Below are 24,297 nucleotides of genomic sequence, written 5' to 3' on the forward strand. Positions count from 1 at the left end.
CTGAAAAACTAGTATGTGTTATCACTTTCCAGTGATAAGGAAAGAGGTCTCCACTGTAAAGGCTGGGCTGGATATCTACCAAGCTAGTTGAGCAAATAGCACAGCCTCGAAGATGCTACCTTGAGGCCTAAAATTCCTGTGGAGAATAATTGTGGGATGCCTCTTTAACCTCAATTCTTCACCCTTAAGCTCTGAGAGAATTTTTCTCTGGAAGGAAAGCTTTTGCTTGGGATGTGTCCAGAACCAGACCCAAGTATTCCAGGCGTAGAGTAAGCTGGAGGGCAGATTTCTGGATTTTGAGAACTCATTTGAAAGTCTGGAACATCTGAATTGTCCAGTGCTGAGAGCTGGAAGGGAGGTCACTTATTCTGGAAAAGGTTGTCCAGATAACCTTTGCACTGGATACCCTGAGTTCTTTAAAGGACATATTTGTGAATACTCTGGGAGCAGAGGATGAGCCAAAAAGCAATGTTTAAAACTGGAAATGTCTGTCTTCCATTTGAAAGCACAGAAACTGTTAACAAGGTTAATAAATGGGTATGTGCAGATTGGCATCTTGGATTTCTTTGAGTGCCGGGTACTCCCCACTTGTCTCAAAGAGGCAATAACAAATAGTGCAATTTCTATGTGAAATGTGACTGTATTTGTTGAAGGATTTTAGAGCCACAATAGGACGAATACCCTCGTTGGGCTTTGGTACCATGAACAGGTTTGAACTTGTCCTGTAAGGGTACTGGCACAACTACTCCCTGGGACAAGAGATGGTTCAAGAAATTCTGCTAATCTGACTGTCCTTGAGCATATCTTGGTTGATTTGAGAGAATAAAATGGTGAGGTCATAGTTATGAACTTTAGCTGTCCAGGCTTTGAGCCACAAGTTTCTATCCATGTGAATGGAGATTGGAGCCATTATAGAAATGTGTTTAATTTCTTGTTCCAAAGTATCCACACAAAAGAGCAGAACAGGAGGTAATTTATGTAATTGTTCAGTTAGGGCAGGGTTCTGGAATACAGATTGGTTGGATAATTGTCCTAGTCTAGTTAACTGCAGTTTGACCCACAGAAATAGCACCGATAGCTAGTTGCAAGTGTAAAGAGAGCTTTTAAGAGCATCCCAAAACTTCCTATATGAAGAATCTTTGAATGAAGAAACATCTTCAATTGGGACAGTGAGAAGTTTAAGACTGAAACTGCAGAATTAACTACTAGAACAAACCACTTATTAATAAACTCTTTCCAGTGGGTATAGTTCAGCAATGATTTCTGTATTGACTCAATTGTCATAAACGGCACATTCCATTTGTTCATTAAAAGCGAATGTCTTTTTAGGTTTAGTAGGTCTCTCTGTACCCATAGGGGCATGGCAAGACAGAGAAGATTCAAGTGCGACAAAGTTAAGGCTTTTGCGCATAGCAGAAGTGAGCATATTCACATTAGCACACATATTGCTTGAAGCTGCAACTTCAGGTGTGTAGGGGTCTGGGGGTGAGAAATCTTCCACAGCCCCCTCTAGCTCTGCAACATTGTCCTCTTCAATTTCCTTTTATGTCTACCTCTCCTAGGTCATAATCCAACTCAGACGAAGGAGCTGGAGAAGGGGATTGGCGTTTTGGAGTCCTGGACAGAGATGGCTATAATAAAGTGGTTAGTTGTCTGAGAAATTGTGACATTGTTGTAGAAAAAGCTGCCTTTGTCAGGTAAACCACTTGTTACATGCCTGAAGTAGAACTAGAGTCTGATGTAAGGACTGGTGCTAAAATTGGGTCCTGCTCCAGTGCAAGGGAAGCATTGTTACTCTGAGTGGTGTGCAGTGCCTTGGCAGAGCAAATGCTCGCCTAAGAGTTTGCTGTGGCTCCCTTTTGTCTGGTTTCCCCATAGCTACGGTGATCGCCTTTGGAGTAATCATGGGGTAGGAAGTGGAAAATATAGGGTAAGCGTGTCCAGAAGAAGTATGCAGCAACCCAGGTGTAGGCTGTCCTTGTGGAGCAAGGATAGGAGATAAAGCACCTGAGTATTTTATAAGGGCTCTTAGGTGAAAATTGCAGTAAAATGTGCAACCAGTGGTTTGATGTAACACCTGGTCACCCACCCAAGACTATGCACTGTATGGTTGAGTTCAAGCACCAAGTTTGAAAATTCGTGAATGGCTCCCAAGATTCCACTGGTGTTGCACTGATCTGGATGCACTGCTTCTACTAAGGTATTAAAAGACAAAGAAGAGTTAATTGAAGAATCTTGTTAGGCTAAGAGTAACTTCACCAATAAACTGAAATGAGTCAGGAGAGGCACCCAGGGGGGTGTCCCCAAAAGCTTTGCCAGTGCCTAATCACCCTGAAAGTACAAGCCTATATCCCAGGGTCTATGAATACTCAGCCTGTGTCCTGTATTGTACAATTAAGATATTTCCTGTAGTAACAAACCATGGGATGTCCCCAAGCAATAAACTGAGGGATGGGCAACATAGAAAAAAGGCCCACACACAGAAAAAGTTCCGCAGACTCTGAACATTCAGATTACAGCGTAAAGCTTCTTGTGGTTGAAGCTTGCATCAGCAGAGGCCCGGAGATCCATCCGGTATGAAGAGAGGACCAGGTGGCAACCTTGGACACCTGTGAAACAGATGCTTGATGCTGAAAAGCCCAAGAAACACCAACAGATCTGGTGGAATGCACCAGATAGGGAGGGGAGGAAGCATTTCCTTGAGGGCATATGCCCTGGGAATGAGCTGCCTGAGTCACCTAGCAATAGTGGAAGAGGACTCATATTCTGAAATATACTACTGCAGCTAGGTAGACCCTAACTGCTCTGAACATATCTAGGAATGAAATAGGGAATGGAGGATAATAACCTTATTGAGGTGAATGGAAAAGTCCACCTTGGGGAAGAAGCAGGGTATGTGCCTTTAGGCTATCTTGTATGTATGTAAAACCAGGTTCTTTACAAGAGAGAGCTGCAAACTCAGAGACATGCCTGACGGAGGTAATGGCCACATTACTGGTGAGGTCCCCCATGGGATATACCAAATCAGTTCAAATGGAGGTCCATGAAGAACTGATAATACCAGATTCAGATCCCTTGGAGACACAGCAGGTTGAAGTGCAGGACTGACATGAGCAACTGCCTGTACAAAGGTCTTGACAAAAGGTTTAGACGCAAAAGGTTTGTGGAATTGAATAGATAAAGCACAAACCTGTCCCTTTGGAATTCTAAGAGATTGGGATGTGATGGATATTTTCGGGGTTGGAAATATTCTTCCAATAGGGAGAAAAGACCTCCAATACTGCGCTAACTACAGGCCTATCCCCTTACTCAATTCCGACACCAAATTGTTAGCAAAGATTTTGGCCCGTAGACTTCAAGAGCATATGGGTGAATTAGTCCATCTAGACCAGACGGGATTCATGAAGGGACGTGAGGTGAGGAACAAAACCATTTGTGCGCTTCACGTTCTTCACTGGATGCAACATGGTCCTGATAGAGCCCCAAGGATCATACTGTCAATGGATGCCGAAAAGGCATTTGATAGGGTGAATTGGGGCTTTATGAGAGAAGTATTGAGGGGGGTAGGCCTGGGGGAACGGATGATGGTTTGGATAATGTCCTTGTATACAGAACCAAGAGCAAAGGTTAAAGTGAACGGCACACTGTCAGATTACTTTAATATACGAAACGGTATGAGGCAGGGGTGTCCACTAACCCCATTAATATTTGCTATAACACTAGAGCCCTTCCTCCGTAAGATCAGGAGTAATAGAGAGATACTAGGGACGTGTATTGGTTCTGATGAACATAAAGTATCAGCCTATGTGGATGATCTCATCTTCTTTCTCTCTGCCCCGCAGATATCTCTACCAGCACTAATGTTGGAAGTACATAAATTTGGTATTCTACCTAATTATAAAATTAATTTTGAGAAATCTATTCTCCTGCCTAGCCATGTTCCTTCAGTAATGGCAAGGTCATTGCAACACACATGCCCATTTATTTGGAATAGAGACTCCCTGGTATACTTGGGGGTACATATTAGCGCAGACCAGAAATTGCTATACGATCTTAACTATGGTTCACTACTGACAGGGATAATAGGAGACTTGAAGAAGTGGAAGGGCCAGTATTTAACCTGGTTTGGGCGAGTATGTGCCAAAAAATGAATATATTACCCAGATTAATTTATATACTTTATACCGTACCGATTAAATTACCAGAGACCCTTTTTAGACAAATACGAAGGTTGTTTGTGGCCTTAGTATGGAACGACAGAAGACAAAGACTGGTCTATGACATCCTGCGAAGAAGTAAAGAAGAGGGGGGCTTAGGATTACCAGACATCGCATTGTATTATAAGGCCATGACTTTAGTTTGGATTCTGAACTGGTGTAACGATTCCCAGAATAAATTATGGGTCCGATTAGAAAAGACAATGGCAGGGAGGAATCTGGCAGGGGCACCTTGGATTTTAAGTTCATCAAGAGGGCTTTCACAGTGGACGTCGCTGTTAACTAGGAACTCGTTAGAGGTATGGGATAAGTTGAACAGGATGGGTAAATATGCCCCTCAGATGTCCCCTCTGGCTCCTCTGGAGGGATTCTATTGGTTCCCACCAGGGAAGGAGACGGGGTATCTTGGGCCATGGAGCCAGGATGGGGACACCACGTGTGGCAGGTTTGCCCTACGTGGAGTCCTGCTAACCTTAACGGAACTGGTATCAGGTTTAGGGAATATATCTTTAGCAAAAATGGAAATATCTTCAATTAGCGAGTTTCTTTAATAAAATTAAGTTTTTAGTAAGACCTTTGAATTCACTTACCATATTTAAAAAGCAGTGTGTTCAATTGTCAGACGCTAGACATTTGCTGTCACAAATGTATAGAGTGATTCTTAGTGGGCAGGAAGGGACGGTTGCCTATTTTTTTAGAGAATGTGAAAGGGAACTGGACCAGGTGTTGACAAATACGCAAATTAAAAAGATGATTACACTAACTTACTCCACACCTATAAGCTCAAGGGTGCAGGAAATGGCATATAAATTTTTAACAAGATGGTACAGGACCCCGGTCAAATTATCACAAATAGATAGACGATCGTTGCTGGAGAGGTTGTGGACAGAAGGGCACATTTCTCCATCTGTGGTGGACATGTCCTGTAATCAAACCATTTTGGGAGTCAGTTGCCCCATGGATTGAGAAATTGACCTTTGGATGCCTGGAGTTTAAACCTCTACACTATTTATTTCATGGGATGCCTGGGTCTGTTAAAGTATATCGGAAAGGCTTAACTCTGCACTTATTAAATGCAGCAAAATTAGTAATACCTAAATATTGGAGACAGACCCAATTTCCCACATTAATAGAATGGAGGAATGAAGTTAACTCAATAATGGAAGCGGAGAGATGGGTCCATGTAGTGAAGGACCAACAAGGGAAATTTGAAAAGACCTGGACAGGGTGGGTATATTATGTTACAGAGATAGGGCAGGAGGAAAGTAGGATTGAATAGGTGGAGTACACATGGTACAGTCCCTAGGAACCTACTTAATTTAAGAGGTTGACACGGAAAAGTGAACTGTAAATAATTGGATACTAATCCTATATATTTATATATGTGGAGGGGGTGGAGGGTTTAAATTTTCCCCTTTTTTTGGGGAAGGGTTATGTATGTAAGATTGTGGAATTAATGTAATGTAATTATACAGCCCATAGTCTTTGGTTTATGGAATATAATGTTGTATAATGAGGAATGGATATGTTGTATTTATAAAAGGAAAATAAAAATTTTGATTATAAAAAAAAAAAAAAATCAGGCTTGTTCTCTTCAGGACTGCCTGACTTCTGGTACCCCCTTGGTAGTTTAAGTAGGCCAGTCATGGTATCGTCTGACTGCACCCTGACTGGGTGACCATGTAGAAAGGGGGGGGCTGGTATTGGAGACTCAGTCTTATGGTCTTCAGTTCCAGAATGTTAATGGGAAATATCAAGTGCTGCAAGGACCAGGTTTACAAGGCAGTCAGGGAATTGTAGACCCCACCCCAGCCCATCTAGCTTGTGTCTATCGTTACACCTTCCAGTGAAATTCAGCATGCCAGGAAAATTTTTGCCTGGCTGGACAGTGGTAGTGGGGGATCCAGAGAGAAGATATGTTTGTCTCACATGGTCTGAATGCTGTCCTGCAAGGGTCTCGATTGGGACTGAGTAAAAGGGGATAGCCTCAAAGGAGACAACTATGAAACAAAAAAAATCCTCATGCAGAATGCAGTTGTAAAATGCATCCTAGATCAACCCCAAATACACCAGATGATGGGAATGCTGGAGGACAGACTTCTTAAGGTCAATCGTATCAACTAGCAAAGCATAGAAAGTGTTGGTGGGCATGAAAGATGGGAATGTGAAGATGGGCATCTTGGATGTCCACAGATGCCAGAAGTGTGCTTCCCTCTGAGTGACGCAATGTACTGGAACTACAACTCATGCATGAAAAGGCCATAGGGATAGACTCAGAGGTCCTTTCCTTGTGAAAAGGGCTTCTGGGTAGGCTTGGAGGGTCTTGGGGTCCAAGCACGTGGCAAAAGGATGGGCACACTTTTGACTTAGAGCAGAATGCCTGGGTGGAACAAAAGAGACCCTTTTAGTGGTAAGAGGTGGTAGTCATTGCTGGAGACTACTCCACCCAGCAGACAGGGACTATAGCTATTTTTCAGCCACTCATAATACTTATACCCGCATAGATCTTTTGATGATGGACCAGTACTTCCTTGACTCCCTAGCTGGAGCTTTCATAGGCTCCATTACCATTTCTGACCATGCGCCGGTTTCTATCTCCTTGCATCCCCTATCTGTGGAGGCTTGGACATGGAACTGGCGTTTGAACCAAAACATATTGGATGATGCGGTTGCCCTGAAACAAGTCTGACACCATTTCTCTGTATTTTGCAGAAAATAAACCAGGAGAGGTAGGCATGGGATCCGTTTGGGAGGGTCATAAGGCAGTGGTTCGGGGGAGCGGATTTCCCAGGGGGCGAGACTGAAGAAAGCTAGGGAAGGGGAACTACAGACCCTCTTAGCTAAAATATGTTCAGCGGAACTCATGCACAAGAAAAATGTTACCCCTATTATGGCGTCGGAGCTATATGCCCTCAGACAGGAACTAGCTACTCTACTAGACACCAAAATTATGGCACGTATACGCCATTTGGCGCACAAATTTTATGAATTTGGCAATAAATGTGGGAGGTTGCTGGCGAGAGCCCTTAAGCACCAGCGGGCCACTGGACACGTATATAAACTCACTTCCACGACAGGTGCCTCAGTTATCCACTCCTCAAAAATAGCAAACACATTTAGGGAATACTATGCACAGTTGTACCATCTCCCAGGAGCCTTGCCCGGCTCTCCGGAACCCCAACGGGTCGAACGCATTCTTCAATATCTCACAGAGGCCAACTCCCCACAATTAGAGGCCTCCATTGGCAAACAACTAGATACCCCCATTTCCGTATCGGAGATTCAGGCGGTGGTGAAAGACCACCCTAATGGGAAAAGCCCCGGCCCAGACGGCTATACTAACACCTACTACAATAAATATTCTGAGGTGCTTTCTAATCCCATGTGTGCTTATTTCACGGCCTTGGCCTCCGGTACGGTAGTGCCCTCGGAAGCACTAATGGCGCACATCACAGTTCTCCCAAAAGAAGGGAAAGACCATACCCTGCCAGGAGCTATAGGCCTATATCACTATTGAACACAGATATTAAGATCTTAGCCAAAATATTGGCCAATAGACTCAAACCGATCCTCCCGACGGTGATCCACCCTGATCAGACGGGATTTATCACGGGCAGGGATAACTCAAATAGGGCACTCCAATTGATACATTGGGTTGAATCTCAGGGGACGACCTCCCCCTGTCTCTTGCTTTCCACTGATGCGTAGAAGGCGTTTGATAGGGTGGACTGCACCTACATAAAAACGGTGCTGACCAGACTCGGTTTGGGCCCCAATATGCTGGCTTGGATATCCTCTCTGTATAGCTCCCCGACTGCCAGAGTGACAGTTAATGGGCTACTGTCCGATACCTTCCCGATTAGTAATGGGACACGCCAGGGGTGTCCACTATCCCCTCTTGTATTTGCTCTAACCCTTGAACCGCTGCTTAATAGGATCCATCTCAATAATGGTATCAGGGGCTTTAGGTTAGGTCCCACAGAACATAAGATATCCACTTATGCAGACGACGTCTTGTTTTATGTCTCTGATCCCCTGATATCGTTACCTAACATTATGGCAGAGCTGAAAGCATTTAACTTACTATCTAATTTCAAGATAAATTATAACAAGTCTGAAATTCTGTCACTAAATGTTCCCCCGGGTTTGCGTACACAGCTGCAATCTGCTTTCTCATTTACATGGTGCCCAACCGCCCTGAAATACTTAGGGGTACACTTGCCAACAAGCTGTTCCCAGCTTTATGAATGCAACTACGCACCGCTACTTGCTACTATTAAAGTAGACCTGAAAAGATGGGATAGGGCTGCATTTTCTGGATGGGCAGAGTCAGTGTTCTTAAAATGAACGTGCTTCCTCGTATATTGTTTTTACTGCAGATGGTGCCGATTGCCCTTCCTAGGACTTTCTTCTCAACCCTCAATAGTCTGTTTATTAGGTATATATGGGGTGGGAAATGCCCTCGGCTAGCTTTACGTACGTTACAGTGCCCCAAGACAAGGGGAGGTTTGGGGGTAACCATAGTCCGCAGATACTACGAAGCAGTAGCTGTACAACGCATTTTAGATTGGTATCATAATACCCCTTACAAACTTTGGGTACCCCTAGACAAGTTTATAGCAGGCCGAAATTTATCTCATACCCCTGGGTCCCCCGGGAACATAGAGGTCTCTCGACGCTGGTTTCTCCATTGGCTGCCCACACCTTGGCGACATGGGATGCCCTGAACAGGGGAGGGAAGCTTGCACTACCCTTGGGGCCCCTCAGCGTTTTCCCCTGGTTCGCTCCTGGGGAACATCCTTCCTTCTTTCGATCCTGGGCAGCTGATGGAGAGTCCAGATGTGGCAGATTTGTTCAGGACCAGGGCCTGTTAACACTGACCATGTTAAGGGAACAGTATGGTTCTTTCCCTATGGATGAATGGCGTTACAGACAGCTTAGGCACTTTATCAACAGTCTTCCCCAAGGAGTACGGTCACCTACTTTAGCCTCGCCATTCGAGCGTTTATGTATGGCGGGCTCGGCTATTCCCCATGCCATCTCAGTACTATATGACCTATTGTTGCACATGCATACTGGGGAAAAGGCAGGGTTCATCAGAGAATGGGAGAGAGACCTTCAGCACATCTTCACAGAGCCTCAGCTGGACCATCTATATAGATTGACACACTCGAGCACAGTGGATACGAAAATGCAGGAAAATAGTTATAAAATTTTGACTAGGCGGTATAGAGTACCCTCCAAGCTCAAGAAGACATATCCTTCCCTTTCAGATGCATGCTGTAGAGAATGTGGCCTCAGAGGCTCATTCCTTCACATCTGGTGGGAATGCCCCAAATTACGACCCTTTTGGTTGGATATCCATGCTCAGATTAAGATTATTCTGGCCTTGGAGCTCCCAGATTCCCCGTTGGAATTCTTGTTGCACTTTCCCGACCACTCCTCTTGCCCAATACCGCAAATCCATACTACCCCATCTGCTTAATGCAGCACAGCGGCTAATCCCAATCCATTGGAAAACCCCCCGTATACCTACTCGTGCCGAATGGGTGGCTTTAGTTAATCAAATTAAGGCCGCGGAGGAGTGGATGTCACAATATAAAAATAGATATGAGAAGTTTTACTCCATGTGGGCTACCTGGATAAATTATGCAAACCCACCTGGGCTATCTGCTCAGGGGCCCTTAATGGCTGCAGCCCCCTCTGTTTGATGGGGTTGGGCTGGGGAGAGCACGAGATCTTAATAGGTTCAGGGACAGCAGAACGCTGGCTGGCCTGCCACAGATTACCTTATCTTACCTATCGTGCTAGCAGAGGTTTTTGGTTCTTTTCAGATTTAGGACACAGTACTATCTTATTTTATTTTTGTTTCTCTCTCTTACTTTAATATGTTCCCCTCACCCCTCTTTGTTCCATATGTTGATGGACCCAGGGTCTAAATGTGCGATCTAAGGTTTACTTTTAATTAGAGACACACATCCTCTATAGCGATGCACCGGATAGGGATGACAGGTGTGATCCATTGATGTTAGAGTTCATATCATAATTTTAAAATGTTGATAACAATTCCCCGGGACGATTCCCTAAAATTGTGTTCATCTCTGAGGTATTTTCCTATTGACCACATGCATCTGATAAGGGACCCATCATTTTATAACCTGTCATGTCATATCCTCTACCATTTACATGTCTTCTTAAATGTCTATTTGTTTGTTACCTAAAAATTCTTTAAAATAAAGATTATATAAAAAAAGAGGTGGTGGTCATGGTAGTAGTAGGTTTAAATATTTTTTTTTGTGGGTTAGAAGTATTTTTCCCACAAAACTGTCAAGAGTTTTTCAAAGAAATCAAAGTTCTAATAAAATCTACCCTAGTCTGATAGGTCACCTGCTGTGGGCTTGAGAGGGACATAGTATTAGAGGAAGAGAGGTCTCAATATATGACCTTGCCTCAGTGCCATCTGTAGCACAAGTGCGATTAGGCCTTTCTTTCCTTTGCCATTGCTTAGTGAGGGGATTGCCTGTGGGGTACTCACTAAATGGATGCAGGCTGAAAGAGGAGCCACTATAAACCAGGCCCTAGCCCATTGCTGTGTCTCTGGAAGGTAAGCAGTTGGGAGATTTGCCGATGTGCTTTCTGTGTTCTCAGCAGAAATGGAAGGTGATATGCCCTGTACACACAATAGGATTTTCCGATGGAAAATGTGTGATAGGACCTTGTTGTCGGAAATTCCGACCGTGTGTAGGCTCCATCACACATTTTCCATAGGAATTTCCGACACACAAAGTTTGAGAGCTTGCTATAAAATTTTCCGACAACAAAACCCCTTGTCAGAAATTCCGATCATGTGTACACAAATCCGACGCACAAAGTGCCACGTATGCTCAGAATAAATTAAGAGACGAAAGCTATTGGCTACTGCCCCATTTATAGTCCCGACGTACGTGTTTTACATCACTTTGTGTGACCGTGTGTATGCAAGACAAGTTTGAGCCAACATCCGTCGGAAAAAATCCTAGAATTTTGTTGTTGGAATGTCCAATCAATGTCCGACCGTGTGTACAGGGCATAAGTGTGTCAACTGGAAAGTGTATTGCAACTGCATCACCACCCAAGTATCAACGCTGAGTGGGAAACTTGCCAAATTGTAAAAGCAAATGTAATAGATACTTTTACAGAGGGGTTAATGCAGAAAGTCCACCTTTCTCAATCTTCTAACCCCCAAATAGATTTCAGGCTTTGGGGAACCCCAGGTAAAACAAATTATTTGGGGATCAGTGAGAAATATACCTTTTACATATGTAGTCAGTTTGAAGAATGCCACCCGTACCATCAACGAAAAATCTTTGGTGCCATGCCATTGGTTCTGCCAAATGGCGTTGCCTCTGAAATTATGCAGCCACCATCACACGGGAGTTAACTGGTCACAGCGCCTATGGAGGAATCCTAGGGTTCCACAGAACTCTGGTTGAGATCAGCTGCACTAAGTAAATAACACCCTTACTGTAAAAATAGAAAATAAATACAGGGCAACCCTGTCTTGTCTTATCCACAGTGCAGATTCCCAGAGGGGACCAAACCTCACCCACCAGAGTGCCATCAGGGTCTGAGTGCCATCGGAAAGGACCATGGCCCTGGATCTCTATAGCACCCAGTGGCTAACTACAGTTGTTGCACCATGTGTCAAGGTGAGTGCCTAATGCAGAATCCAGTGCTCAAGATGTGTCATCGAAGGAAACAGATCTAGAAACTGCTAGTGAGTCCTGAGGCAATAAGCAGCAGGATCTTGATAGAAGTGATAGTGGAAGTAGTGAAAAAAAAAAAAAGTTTAGAAACGTCCCCATAGGAGGAGATCCATCACTTAAGGACATTAGCAAAAAGCTGGAGTCCCATGGGAGTCCCATTGGGTGGGTTATAGGAGGGTGCAAAGGGGGAGGGGGCCTTTCCAGCACAGCTGTTGCCAGTGTCCAGTCACCTGAAGGCAGCGGCAAATAATCCGTGGTCTGTGACTTCAAGTCCTGTACTATACAATTAAGATAAAAAGAGCTTTCAGTTCTACTTTAAAAACTGTGACCTTGTCCACAGGCCCTGCTAGGGTCTTGTTTAGGTAAGATATAGGAGAATCCGCCACAGGGGCTGACCACTTCTTATAGAAATCCTCCCCCATATGGTACTGCTGTGCAGACTGTTTTATGGAAACAAAGATTTTTTTTCAGGCTGAGCACAGTCTTTGTAAAAAGCCGCCTGCATATGAGGATATAGAGCCACTTTTGGCACTTTCCAGGACCCTAAACCAGAGACCTTAGGAACTGTCGCTTTTGGTTGTTGCAACTTCGGGTTGCTATGCACCACATTTGTGAGAATCACTTGTTTTTAAGGCTGGAGAAATGACATGGAACTGTGCCTCCTCCTGCCTGGATTCAGCCAAAGGCCTCATGCACACGAGACGCTGGTGCAAACTCTGCTGAACACGTTTTCAAAAGCTGAAACTGGCGTTTAGAAACGCCCGTTTTGCAGCGTTTGCATGCCGCATTTTACCGCGTTTGCATTTAGAAGCGTCTGCAGAGCAGAAAATGACATTTTGCGACCCAACTTTGGGGCCCCATATCTCGGGGCCACTTGGTGCTAGGAACCCCAATTTGGTATGCTAACACAGTTGGACTAACACTATAACATATCCAAAGTTGGGGTTCCTAGCACCAAGTGGCCCAGAGATATGGGGCCCCAAAGTCGGATTGCAAAATGTCAAGCACTTCTGCAGCAGAGAATTACATTTTCCGACCTGACTTTGGGGCCCCATATCTCGGGGCCAGTTGGTGCTAGGAACTCCAACTTTGGATATGTTATAGTGTTACCCCAACTGTGTTAGCACACCAAAGTTGGAGTTCCTAGCAACTTTGGTGTGCTAACACAGTTGGACTAACACTATAACATATCCAAATTTGGGGTTCCTAGCCCCAAGTGGCCCCGAGATATGGGGCCCCAAAGTCGGGTCACAAAATGTCAAGCACTTTTCTGCAGCAGAGAATGACATTTTCCGACCTGACTTTTGGGCCCCATATCTCGGGGCCACTTGGTGATAGATCCCCAAATTTGGATATGTTGTAGTGCCACTGTGTTTGCACACAAAATTTGGGGTTCCTAGAACCAAATGGCCCCAAGATATGGGACCCCAAAGTCGGGTTGTAAAAACACTTATAAAACGCAAACGCGGCTAAACGCGGTACCGGCGTTTAGGCGCGTTTGGCGTCTGAAACGTGGAAAACTTTTGCGTCTGAACCCATTTTTTTGCTTCTGGAAAAACGAGGTTAAACGCAACTGCCTAAAAACGCCAAAAAACGAGACTGTGTACATGGACACATAGGATAACATTGAATGGGTTCAGGGGCAGTTGAAAAAAGTGTCCAACTGCCGCTGAACGTGAGTTTAACAGCGTCTCGTGTGCATGAGGCCAAAGAGGTCATGCAAAGTCCAAAGGGCACATAAGAAAAGTCCCAAGAAAAATCTAATGGGAGACCTAGGACCCCACCTCCTTGTGTCTGAGGTCTAATACGCTTGCAATGTGACTTTCCCTTAGTAGCAAACTCATGAGGTGGTTCCATGCTATGGAGAGGGAAGCCTTGTGTTTACAACACTCAATGGCTTGTAGGGTAGTACAGTTGTGCAGCTGAAGGTAACTCTGCATTGCCCGCATAGAAAAGGCATCCAAAGTGGTGCCTGCATGGAGGGTCAGACCCAGACGTGCCAGAAGACTGCCCTAGCACCAGGAAGTTGGTCACCACTAATCAGCCACTTGTCTCCCACTACTGCAGAAGAGCACCAGCCAGCCTCTTCAAAGCACAGTTCTCACTTGCCAAGCCCAGCAGGGTGGGAATACAGCACACTGAAGCTCCATACACAGGGGCACTTTCAGTGTGAAGTCTAGAGATGCAGAGATGAGGGCACAATCTTGCTCAATTTTTACTTCACCTACGCCAGGCATACCCACACAGGGGTCATCAGACTCTAGGCTCCACTACAGTGGACCATTGCCCTGGACCTGTAGAGCACTCTAAAACGCAATGCAAACTGCCTGCCAAGGTGAGCAGTATCTGCAGGGTTCAGTGCCAGTTAATAACTTACAGGCCATCCCTATTCCTCATAATGGGATCTGGGTATAGCCTCTCATGTTACATAGACCAATCTGGATAATGCTGCCAGAGCAAGTCCTAAGACTCTGCAGCTGGCAACCAAGAAATAATTACTAGAAGATCATGACAAATACCAGTAATAGGGAAAAAAAAAGGCAAATATTCTCTCACAAGGAAGAGAAACACTCCCATAGTCTGATTAAAAAAAATGAGGTATTCTGGGTAGAGGATGGGTTTTATGTGGGCTAGCTTATAATCTTAGCTCCTGTGCACAGAGGTAAAACCTGTTTCTGAATTCCCATGTCTTTCATAAAAACACACTTGTCACAATCAGTCTGAAGCTTTCCTCTTCTACGTTTAGCCATAGTGCGTTCAGAGCAAAGTCACCGTATTTCGGGGAAAACAGCATAAAGTTTTCTTAGCAAACACCCAATTTTGATCTCTACTTGAATTTTAAAAATTCAGTGCCCCACATTACCACGCACCTAAGAAGTAGCAGAACAAGGTAGACACCTCCCTTCTCTTTCCCAGCAATGGAGGTTTCTCTGAAGTCAACTGTAATGAGGGTTGCGGCTGTTACTTACAGTGCCATGAAAAAGTATTCATATCCCTTGAAATTTTCCACATTTTGTCATGTTACAACCTAAAACGTAAATGTATTTTATTGGGATTTTATGTGATAGACCAACACAAAGTGGCACATAATTGTGAAGTGGAAGGAAAATTATAAATGGTTTTCATTTTTTTTTAACGAATAAATATGTGAAAAATGTGGTGTGCATTTGTATTCAGCCCCCTTTACTCTGACACCCCTAAGATCTAGTGGAACCAATTGCCTTCAGAAGTCATGTAATTAGTAAATAGAGTCCACCTGTGTGTAATTTAATCTCAGTATAAATACAGCTGTTCTGTGAAGCCCTCAGAGGTTTGTTAGAGAACCTTAGTGAGCAAACAGCATCATGAAGGCCAAGGACCACACCAGAAAGGGCAGGGATAAAGTTGTGAAGAAGTTTAAAAAGTAAACCCTCTTTTGTTTCCAGCAAACCCTGCAAAGTAAACGCATAATGGGCTAGTATGCATTGCAGGGTTAGGTTATAAAAAAAATATCCCAAGCGTTGAACATTTCACTGAGCATTGTTCAATCCATCATCCGATAATGGAAAGAGTATGGCACAACTGCAAACCTACCAAGACATGGCCGTCCACCTAAACTGACAGGCCGGGCAAGGAGAGCATTAATCAGAGAAGCAGCCAATAGGCCCATGGTAACTCTGGAGGAGCTTCAGAGATCCACAGCTCAGGTGGGAGAATCTGTCCGCAGGACATCTATTAGTTGTGCACTCCACAAATCTGGCCTTTATGGAAGAGTGGCAAGAAGAAAGCCATTGTTGAAATAAGGCCATAAGAAATTCAGTTTGCGAGAAGCCATTTGGGGGACACAGCAAACGTGGAATAAGGTGTTCTGGTCAGATGAGACGAAAATTAACATTTTGACCTAAAAGAAAAATACAGGGCAATCTTAGAAAAAACCTAAAGGGGAGGGAGAAAAATTGGGACTTTAATTGAGGCATACATATTGTAATATGGGCCTCCATCCCTGATTCAATGAAATGTAAAGAGGGAATTGAGGCAAGTGGCAGCTAAAAAAGGTAATACATACATACTGACCCAATGAGTTTATTATCATAAAGAGGGTATGGAATCGCACTCAGTATGAAGTACATTGAAAGCCACCATATATGTGATTGATGAAGTACAGTTCATAGACACATACAATAAAATCTAAAAATACATATTCCAAACAGTTCATGTAACTGCAATTGTAACCTTAAAAACGAAATAGCAGCACATTCCAGTTGCCAATGTATGGAGTATATACTCCGTGTAAGAGGATAACAAGTATTGTAATTAGATGCGATGATGATAAACTAAAACAAGTTTGCATCCTGTCAATGCTCAACGCGTTTTGTGTGAAAACACTTCTTCAGGAGCAGATGCATCCGTTGGTATGGGACTGGAAAGCAGGAGTATGTAATGCTGCAATTAAAAGAAACCGCTAGGGTAAGTCGTCTTTCCCGGGAGCATTATCGCATCTAATTACAATCTTTGTTATACTCTCTTACACGGAGTATATACTCCATACATTGGCAACTGGAATGTGCTGCTATTTCGCTTTTAAGGTTACATTTACATGTACTTCATCAAACAATCACATATATGGTGGCTTTCAATGTACTTCATACTGAGTGCGATTCCATACCCTCTTTATGATAATAAACTCATTGGGTCACTATGTATGTATTACCTTTTTTAGCAGCCACTTGCCTCATACAAAGTCCCAATTTCCTCTTTACATTTCTTAGAAGAAAACCTGTTAGAGTCTGAAAGCTACAATGGAATGGTTTAGATCAAAGCATATTCATGTGTTAAAATGGCCCAGTCACAGTCCAGACCTGAATCCAATTGAGAATCTGTGGCAAGACATGAAAATTGCTGTTCACAGACGCTCTCCAATCCACCTGACAGAGCTTGAGTTATTTTGCACAGACGAATGGGCAAAAATTTCACTCTCTAGATGTGCAAAGCTGGTAGAGACATCCCTAAAAAGACTTGCAGCTGTAATTGCAGTGAAAGGTGGTTCTACAAAATATTGACTCAGGGGGGCTGAATACAAATGCACTCCATACTTTTCACATATTTGTAAAAAAAAATTTAAAATCATTTATCATTTTCCTTCCACTTCACAATTATGCAATTATGTACCTCTTTGTGTTGGTCTATCACATAAAATCCCAATAAAATACATTTACGTTTTCGGTTGTAACATGCCAAAATGTGGAAAATTTCAAAGGGGTATGAATACTTTTTCAAGGCATTGTAGCTTGGTCAGGATAGAGCACTGAGTCTAAATTGAGAAAACAGCCTTTTCACCTAGAGCAGTGATGGCGAACCTTGGCAGCCCAGATGTTTGGGAAATAAATTTGCTGCTACTCTACTCTGCAGTTGAGCATTATGGAAAATGTAGTTCCAAAACATCTGGGGTGCCAAGGTTCGCCATTACTGACCTAAAAAAAAATGGATTTCCGTGTAAAAATCAATCACAAATCATAACATGCAGGGAAGGGGGAATCTGCGTAGAGATAAAAGAGCATGAGAAGTCAATTGGGCTTTAACCACTTCCGGACCACCGCACGCCGATATACGTCCTAATTTTGAAGAGGAATATAATTGTTATGGCAGCAGCTAGCTACCATAACCCCGGTATCCTCTTCTTCGGTACAGTTTCCGATAATGGTGGTCTCTGCGGCGGATTCGCCGCAAGATCACTTATCGGCGACGGGAGGGTCCCCCCCTCCTCCCACCGCGCTCCGGTGCCCTCCGCTGCCTACTAGAGCCGTCGGCAGTGGCAGAGGCGATCGGATCCTCTTCCTTGCTGGGTATGGAGACGAGCGAGGGGAAGATGGCCCCCACTCGTCTCCATACCATTGCACGGCGGAAGCGACATCAAAACGTCACTTCCGCCCATAGCTCTTAAAGGGACATTTTTTTTTTTAAATTACATTTTTCTTATTGCATTTTAGTGTAAATATGAGATCTGAGGTATTTTTGACCCCAGATCTCATATTTAAAAGGTCCTGTCATGCTTTTTTTCTATTACAAGGGATGTTTACATTACATTCCTTGTAATAGGAATAAAAGTCACATTTTTTTTTTTTTTTAAAAGAACAGTTTTTTTAAAAACCCGCCCCATCCCGCTGAGCTCGCATGCAGAAGCGAACGCATACGTGAGTAGCGCCCGCATATGAAAACGGTGAGGTATCGCCGCGATTGGTAGAGTGAGAGCAATAATTCTAGCCCTAGACCTCCTCTGTAACTCAAAACATGTAACCTGTAGAATTTTTAAACGTCGTCTATGGAGATTTTTAAGGGTAAAAGTTTGTCGCCATTCCAGGAGCAGGCTCAATTTTGAAGTGTGACATGTTGGGTATCACTTTACTCGGTGTAACATTATCTTTCACAATATAGAAAAAAATTGGGCTAACTTTACTGTTGTCTTATTTTTTTATTAAAAAAAGTGTATTTTTACCAAAAAAAGTGTGCTCATAAGACCGCTGCACAAATACAGAAAGTATTGCAACAACCACAATTTTATTCTCTAGGGTGTTAGAAAAAAAAAATGTATAATGTTTGAGGGTTCCAAGTATTTTTCTAGCATAAAAACTGTTTTTAACTTGTAAACAACAAATCTCAAAAAGAGGCTTGGTCCTTAAGTGGTTAAAAAAAAGCTGTTCTATCAGTCAGAATAAGGCCCCTTTCACACTGGGGCGGTTTGCAGGCGCTATTGCGCTAATAATAGCACCTGCAAACCGACCCCAAACAGCCGCTGCTTTGTCGCCAGTGTGAAAGCCCCCAGGGTTTTCACACTGGAGCGGTGCGCTAGCAGGACGGGAAAAAAGTCCTGCTAGCAGCATCTTCGGAGCGCTCCTGCCCACTGAAATCAATGGGACAGCGTGGCTATACCGCCGGCAAAGCGCCTCTGCAGAGGCGCTTTGTGGTGCTTTTTAACCCTTTCTCGGCCGCTAGCGGGGGGTAAAACCGCCCCGCTAGCGGCCGAATACTGACGGTAAAGCGCCACTTTACCGCCGACGTTGCCCCACCCCAATGTGAAAGGGGCCTAAGTCCTATGGGTGAGCACCAAGTTTGCCAGTAATGAATAAATGTAATATTTTTTTTTTTTTAATCTCTAATACAGCTAACCATCTTAACCTAAAAATAAAATGAGGTCACTAACAGGCAGATGAAGAATACACATAACTTTTATTATTATTAACAGTTAACAACTATCTACCATATGATGCATTGAGGATTAAATACAGGAGCTGTTCTTAATTATTTAAACACTGCTTTGATTTTTTTATAGATATTTATATATATACACACACACACTATTCATCTGCAAGGATGCAGGATATACACAAATCCCCAAATACACAATCAAATGGTCCCAGTGCGTTCCTAACCTGGTTCACATAAGTCTGAAGGAGAGAGACAATAATGGACCAAGACCGAAAAAAAAAAAAAAAAAAAAGGGTCAAGAAAGAGGGACAGAAAGCAGTTGCTGTTGTACTGTAGGGATTACTATACTTAGGTCAATGCATTAGTACTTCAGCAAGAGAAAGCCTTTAACTGTTGCTATCCTGATCAATTATATTATGATTACACAAGGATCAGACATAGCGTGAGTAATCTTCATTTATCACATCCATTTTGCCTGTAGGCCCTCTCAGAGGGTTAATATCTATTGCAACATTTTACAGCTGAAGTAATAAAAGTGTAAGGCTCAACATGATAAAAGAACACTTTGGCTTGCACTTTTACTGGAGCTTGCAACACATTCTTAGCACATGTTCAGCTTTAAACATTTAGGTTTCCTGCAGTTGTATGTGAATCGTGTGTATGTGAACGGAATCATCTGTTGGACTTTTAAATTTAACTGACCAGAAGATCAGAACAGGCCTGATTTTTCCATTAACAAAACAAAAAACGATTTCGAACATATGGAATGAAACATATCTTGGTTGAACATCTTTAGTGCTTCTGCTTATATAGGTTACTTGTTTACCATCAGTGCAGAAAACCTCATCAATCATAGGCTTAAATTGTAGGCAATCACACGCTTTATATTCAAAGCCTTTCCCTTATAAAGGAGCATTGATTTATTATTGATTCCACATTTATTCCAGAAAATCTGATTGGATAATGATGTCTGCTCAGATCATATGAACCTTTTATCACATGGAATGGAAAAAGGAGGTTGTGATGCAGGTTAGCTCAATAAGCAAAAAGCGTCAATCCCACTGCATTTTTCTTATTAAATAAGCAACCGGAGTTAACCTGGTCATGAGGAAGGACTTCCTTATAAAGAAACCAAGAGGCCAAGATTTGCATAGAGAGAAATGGCTGGATTTTTGTACACTTTATTTTACAGGTGCGTGTTGTATTGAGTGCGCTGCAAAAACACACATGCACAATAAACAAGAATTGGTGTGAAGAAACATAGAACAAGGGAGGAACAGCAGCAGTAAAGGGAATTTGTTAATTTAAAAAAAAAGTCTCTTGTTTCTGTTTAATTTAAAGGTAACTTTTGGCATTCTAAATCAAACATCTTTAACTTCCCACCCCCCACCCCCCATGAACTTGCCGGACTTTGAACACCCCTCAACCACCCACCCACCCCAAATTAAGTCTCACACAGAGCCAAGGGGACATTCTTGCTTCAATAAAATGCTGAGAGGCAACTGTTTACAGCACAGACAGACAACTGGGTTAGTCAACGCATGTCAGGGACTGTCTTATCACGGTTTAGGTTTAGTGCCAGTATCTTCCTCTCCCCTAAATCACATTTCTGTCAGCCCATAAAAAATTCCGCCCCATTCAAGTCTGCTATACCCCTGTCATGTCATGAAGCTGCTTCCCTGAATTATTATACTAAGGTTACTTTCTTCTAGGTCAGTGTGTTGCCTGTCCATGTTCTTCTATTTAGTTATCCATTGTTCATTCACCCAAATTCTATTCATTTGCCTCCTAGTCCCCCAGCAATCCCACCCAGGTAAGCTTGTCTGTGCTCCTCCTTGGCTCCTGGTCCTGTGCCGGCTCTAGTTACAGGTTGCGGTTTACTGGTGTCACATAATTGCGTGGAAACATGCCAGTTTGGCCGTGACATGTGCCTTTCCACCAGTTGGGGTCTGAGTTGTCCACGACCTGGATGAAGTCTCCTCGTCTGAATCCAAGCTCCCCATCTTCCTGGGGGTCAAAGTCAAACAGCGCCTGCACATAAGTAGGTTGCTGTCGGGGTGGAAAGTTCAGAGGTTATTATGTATATTCTTTTAAACACATGTTCTAAATCATCTAAATAAAACTGGTTTAGCTTAAATTCTGTACACGCAAAACAGATCTTACATAAGGGGGTTGAAAGCCAAACCCATTACATTATGGCTCAGTTAAAAGCTGAGTGTGAAAGACTGCACTACCTAACATTGACATTTTTACATCATTAAAATCTTAAATTCCAAGGCTATCTAGAAACAGATGTACACCTTTCTCTTAATGCCCCCCCTCTATATACCTGTGTTAAACTTGTGGCTCTGTCTCCCCCGTGTACCTGTGGCACCTGCTCGATGTCACGTAAGAAGATCTGCTGGTTCCGGGACACAGATGTGGACCGGTGGTAGTCCACTAGCTCATTGAGGGAGTTAAACTTTACCACCCACAAGAAGTATTTCCCTGCCCCGTCTCGAAGGACTTTGAAATGCTGTACATCATTGCCAAACCTGTAAAAAAAAAAAAAAAAAAAACAATAAACAAGGGCACCTGAAAAACATTATACAATTCCTTCACTGGCTTCCACTAGCCTAATGTTTAAAAGACAAAATACTAACCACAACGTACAAAGCCATCCGCAACCACCTCATCTGCAGATATCGTCTCGTCCAAATCGTCCTTCCCTCTCCTCCCATGCTCGCCTCCATGACTTCTCCAGAACCTCTCCCATGCTCTGGAACTCCCTACCCCAGTATGTCCAGTCAGCTCCCACCCTGTCTACCTTTAAGCGATCTTTAAAAACTCATTTATTCAGGGAAGCCTACCCCTGCAGCCTCTCCTGCAGCTATTACTTTTTGTACCGCCTCCCCTTCCTTTAGATCAGGGGTCAGTAAGCCACTGATCGTCTGAGGGCAGCAGACAGGTAGATTGGGAACATACCTCTGCACTGCGGGTCCTTCCCCTGCCTTCCTGGTCCTTTCGCCTCCGACACTCCCCCCCCCCCCCCCACCCTCACTGCAGAGCGGAACATATCTCAGTACAGGAGCTGCTGGAGTTAACTGTTCACCACATGGGGGAAGGTTTAAAGGGGGACACAGGAAACTGGCAATAGGGGGAGGGGCGGGCAGAAGAAATTACTTGTGAAAAGGGGGGTCAAAACACTACATGGGGGTGTTGTAAAGGGGGGCACAGGACACTTACCGGGGGGGGGGGGGTAAGAAGACACTGTTATTGGGCTGGGGGGTATAAGCAGGGGACACTACAGTGGGGAGGTTTTGTTTTTTTTTTTTAAATGGTGACCAGCCCCCCCCCCCCCCCCCACCCCTTTTACCTGGGGAGCTTTTATTTCCTCCATGTTGTCCAGGTAGAAGGTTGCCTACCCCTGCTTTAGATTGTAAGCTCCATGAGCAGGGCTCTCCTATTCCTTCTGTATTGAAATGTATTTTAATTATACTGTCCCCCTTTGTATTGTAAAGTGTTGCGCAAATCGTTGGAGTGAAGCAGCAGCCAAGCTGCTAACACCATACAATAAATCACTGTGAAATTCCTGGTTAGTGTTAACCTCCGATCCTTGTTCCAGAAGTGGATAAAACCTACTCACTTGACTGACAGCGAGAAGTCCCCCGGGGCACTTTCACTTTCTCGGATCAAAAAGGCACCGTCATGTCTTTGTTTTCCAAGCATCTCCTCTGCCTTGGCACGTGGAATTTTGCCAAAAAACCAACTAGAAAAAAAGAGCAGTTTTATTATCATGCGTGAAATTTAAAATCCAATTACTAATCAAAATGAACAAAAACTCTTTTTGAAGGTCCATAAACATTTCTATATGTATGAAGTTATTATGTAAAACATAATAACTTAAAAAGCCTTAAAGTTAATTAAAACAATGCTTCATTCCCCTTGAAAAGTAATACATTGGAAGCAATGGTCTTACACTTTTGGTAACAAAAAAAACAAAAAGTGTGATAAGAGAAAAATCACTGCTTATTGTACAGATATTGAAAAATGTCCTTAAAAAATGTGTTTGCAGTCCTAGAAAAGTTTATAAATATTTGGATCACAGTGAAATTTCAGACATTTTTGTAATTCATATTACATATGTTCAATCCTATAACCAGTCAGTCCGTTATCCTATTTAACCTGTTCCCACCGGCCATACGCATATATGCTGTCTCTCGGCGGGTGGGATTTAACGGCAACAGGCCACATATATGCTGCCCAAATGTAAGCAATTCTGTACGGGATCCGGAAAGCGCCCAATGCCTTTGTGCAATCAGAAGCTTTCCAATCTTGTGACTGCCCAATCACAGCGGTCACATTATCTGAATGCCCGCCTCCACCTCCCAGCATTTAGAACTCTTAAAAGGGCCGATCAGTAGAAAGGGGTTAAATTGAGAAAAGTAGTCACCCTGCTGTATGGCATTGTTGTGTGCACCACAGTGAACACCGCACAGGTGAATCAAAAGATAGAGAGTTGTCTGAGGAGAACAGAAAAAAAATATTATAGACCAGCATGTCATGGGGAAAAGCAAAAAGACCATCTGCAATGATCTTGATGTTCCTGTGACTAAAGTTGTAAATATTTTACAACCCCAATTCCAAAAAGTTGGGACACTGTGTAAAATCTACAAACAACAGTACACTGTACTTCTCAGTGAATGGCTGTGCTTGGCGTGTCAGCACAAGTTGGACCATTGTAGAACCAGCACAGCCAAAAAACTGACCATGCTGGGGAGGATGTGCTTCTATGCCTAGTGTGGTCAACACAAAGGAAGCAATGCAAAGAGAACAGGATACTATTTAAACATGACTACATGCTACAACAGAGACATCGCTGGAATACGAAATGTTGAGGTAACATAATTCTTAATTTTGGCTGGTTCATTAGGAACCAAAATTTGTACAGTGTACGGCCAGCTTTAGAATTCAGAGGATACCAGTAACTAAACCCATGTGTATACTGGGGTTTGTGCTAATATGGTAAAGCTGAACTCCAGACTTGCCTCCAAGTCTTGCAATGTTGTACAGGCTCTTCTCCTGTACTGAAAATATTACTTTGATTTCTTCCCACATAGTGGTGATGAGTTACTAAAATGGGAGAGTGCAAAATCTGGTGCAGTTCAACATAG

At 43.4% G+C, this 24,297-nt stretch overlaps 1 protein-coding gene across 4 annotated transcripts in view; it reads right to left on the bottom strand.

Annotated features, from left to right (window-relative positions):
- Positions 1 to 19,148: 19,148 nt before the first annotated feature.
- The window catches only part of GRB2 (growth factor receptor bound protein 2), a 117,393-nt gene continuing 112,244 nt past the window's right edge, over positions 19,149 to 24,297 (bottom strand). For 2 of the 4 annotated variants that reach the window (XM_073608155.1, XM_073608153.1), the window contains 3 exons: positions 22,770 to 22,892; positions 21,510 to 21,678; positions 19,149 to 21,193 (listed from right to left, as the gene is read on the bottom strand). In XM_073608155.1, the coding sequence (XP_073464256.1) occupies positions 21,008 to 21,193; positions 21,510 to 21,678; positions 22,770 to 22,892 (478 nt within the window). In that variant the 3' untranslated portion in view covers positions 19,149 to 21,007. Of the gene's footprint in view, positions 21,194 to 21,473; positions 21,679 to 22,769; positions 22,893 to 24,297 lie in introns of all 4 variants that reach the window. The other 2 variants (XM_073608154.1, XM_073608152.1) reach the window with 1 other exon arrangement.

Source organism: Aquarana catesbeiana, linkage group LG12 (assembly GCF_042186555.1).
Source record: "Aquarana catesbeiana isolate 2022-GZ linkage group LG12, ASM4218655v1, whole genome shotgun sequence".
Taxonomy (NCBI): Eukaryota; Metazoa; Chordata; class Amphibia; order Anura; family Ranidae; genus Aquarana; species Aquarana catesbeiana.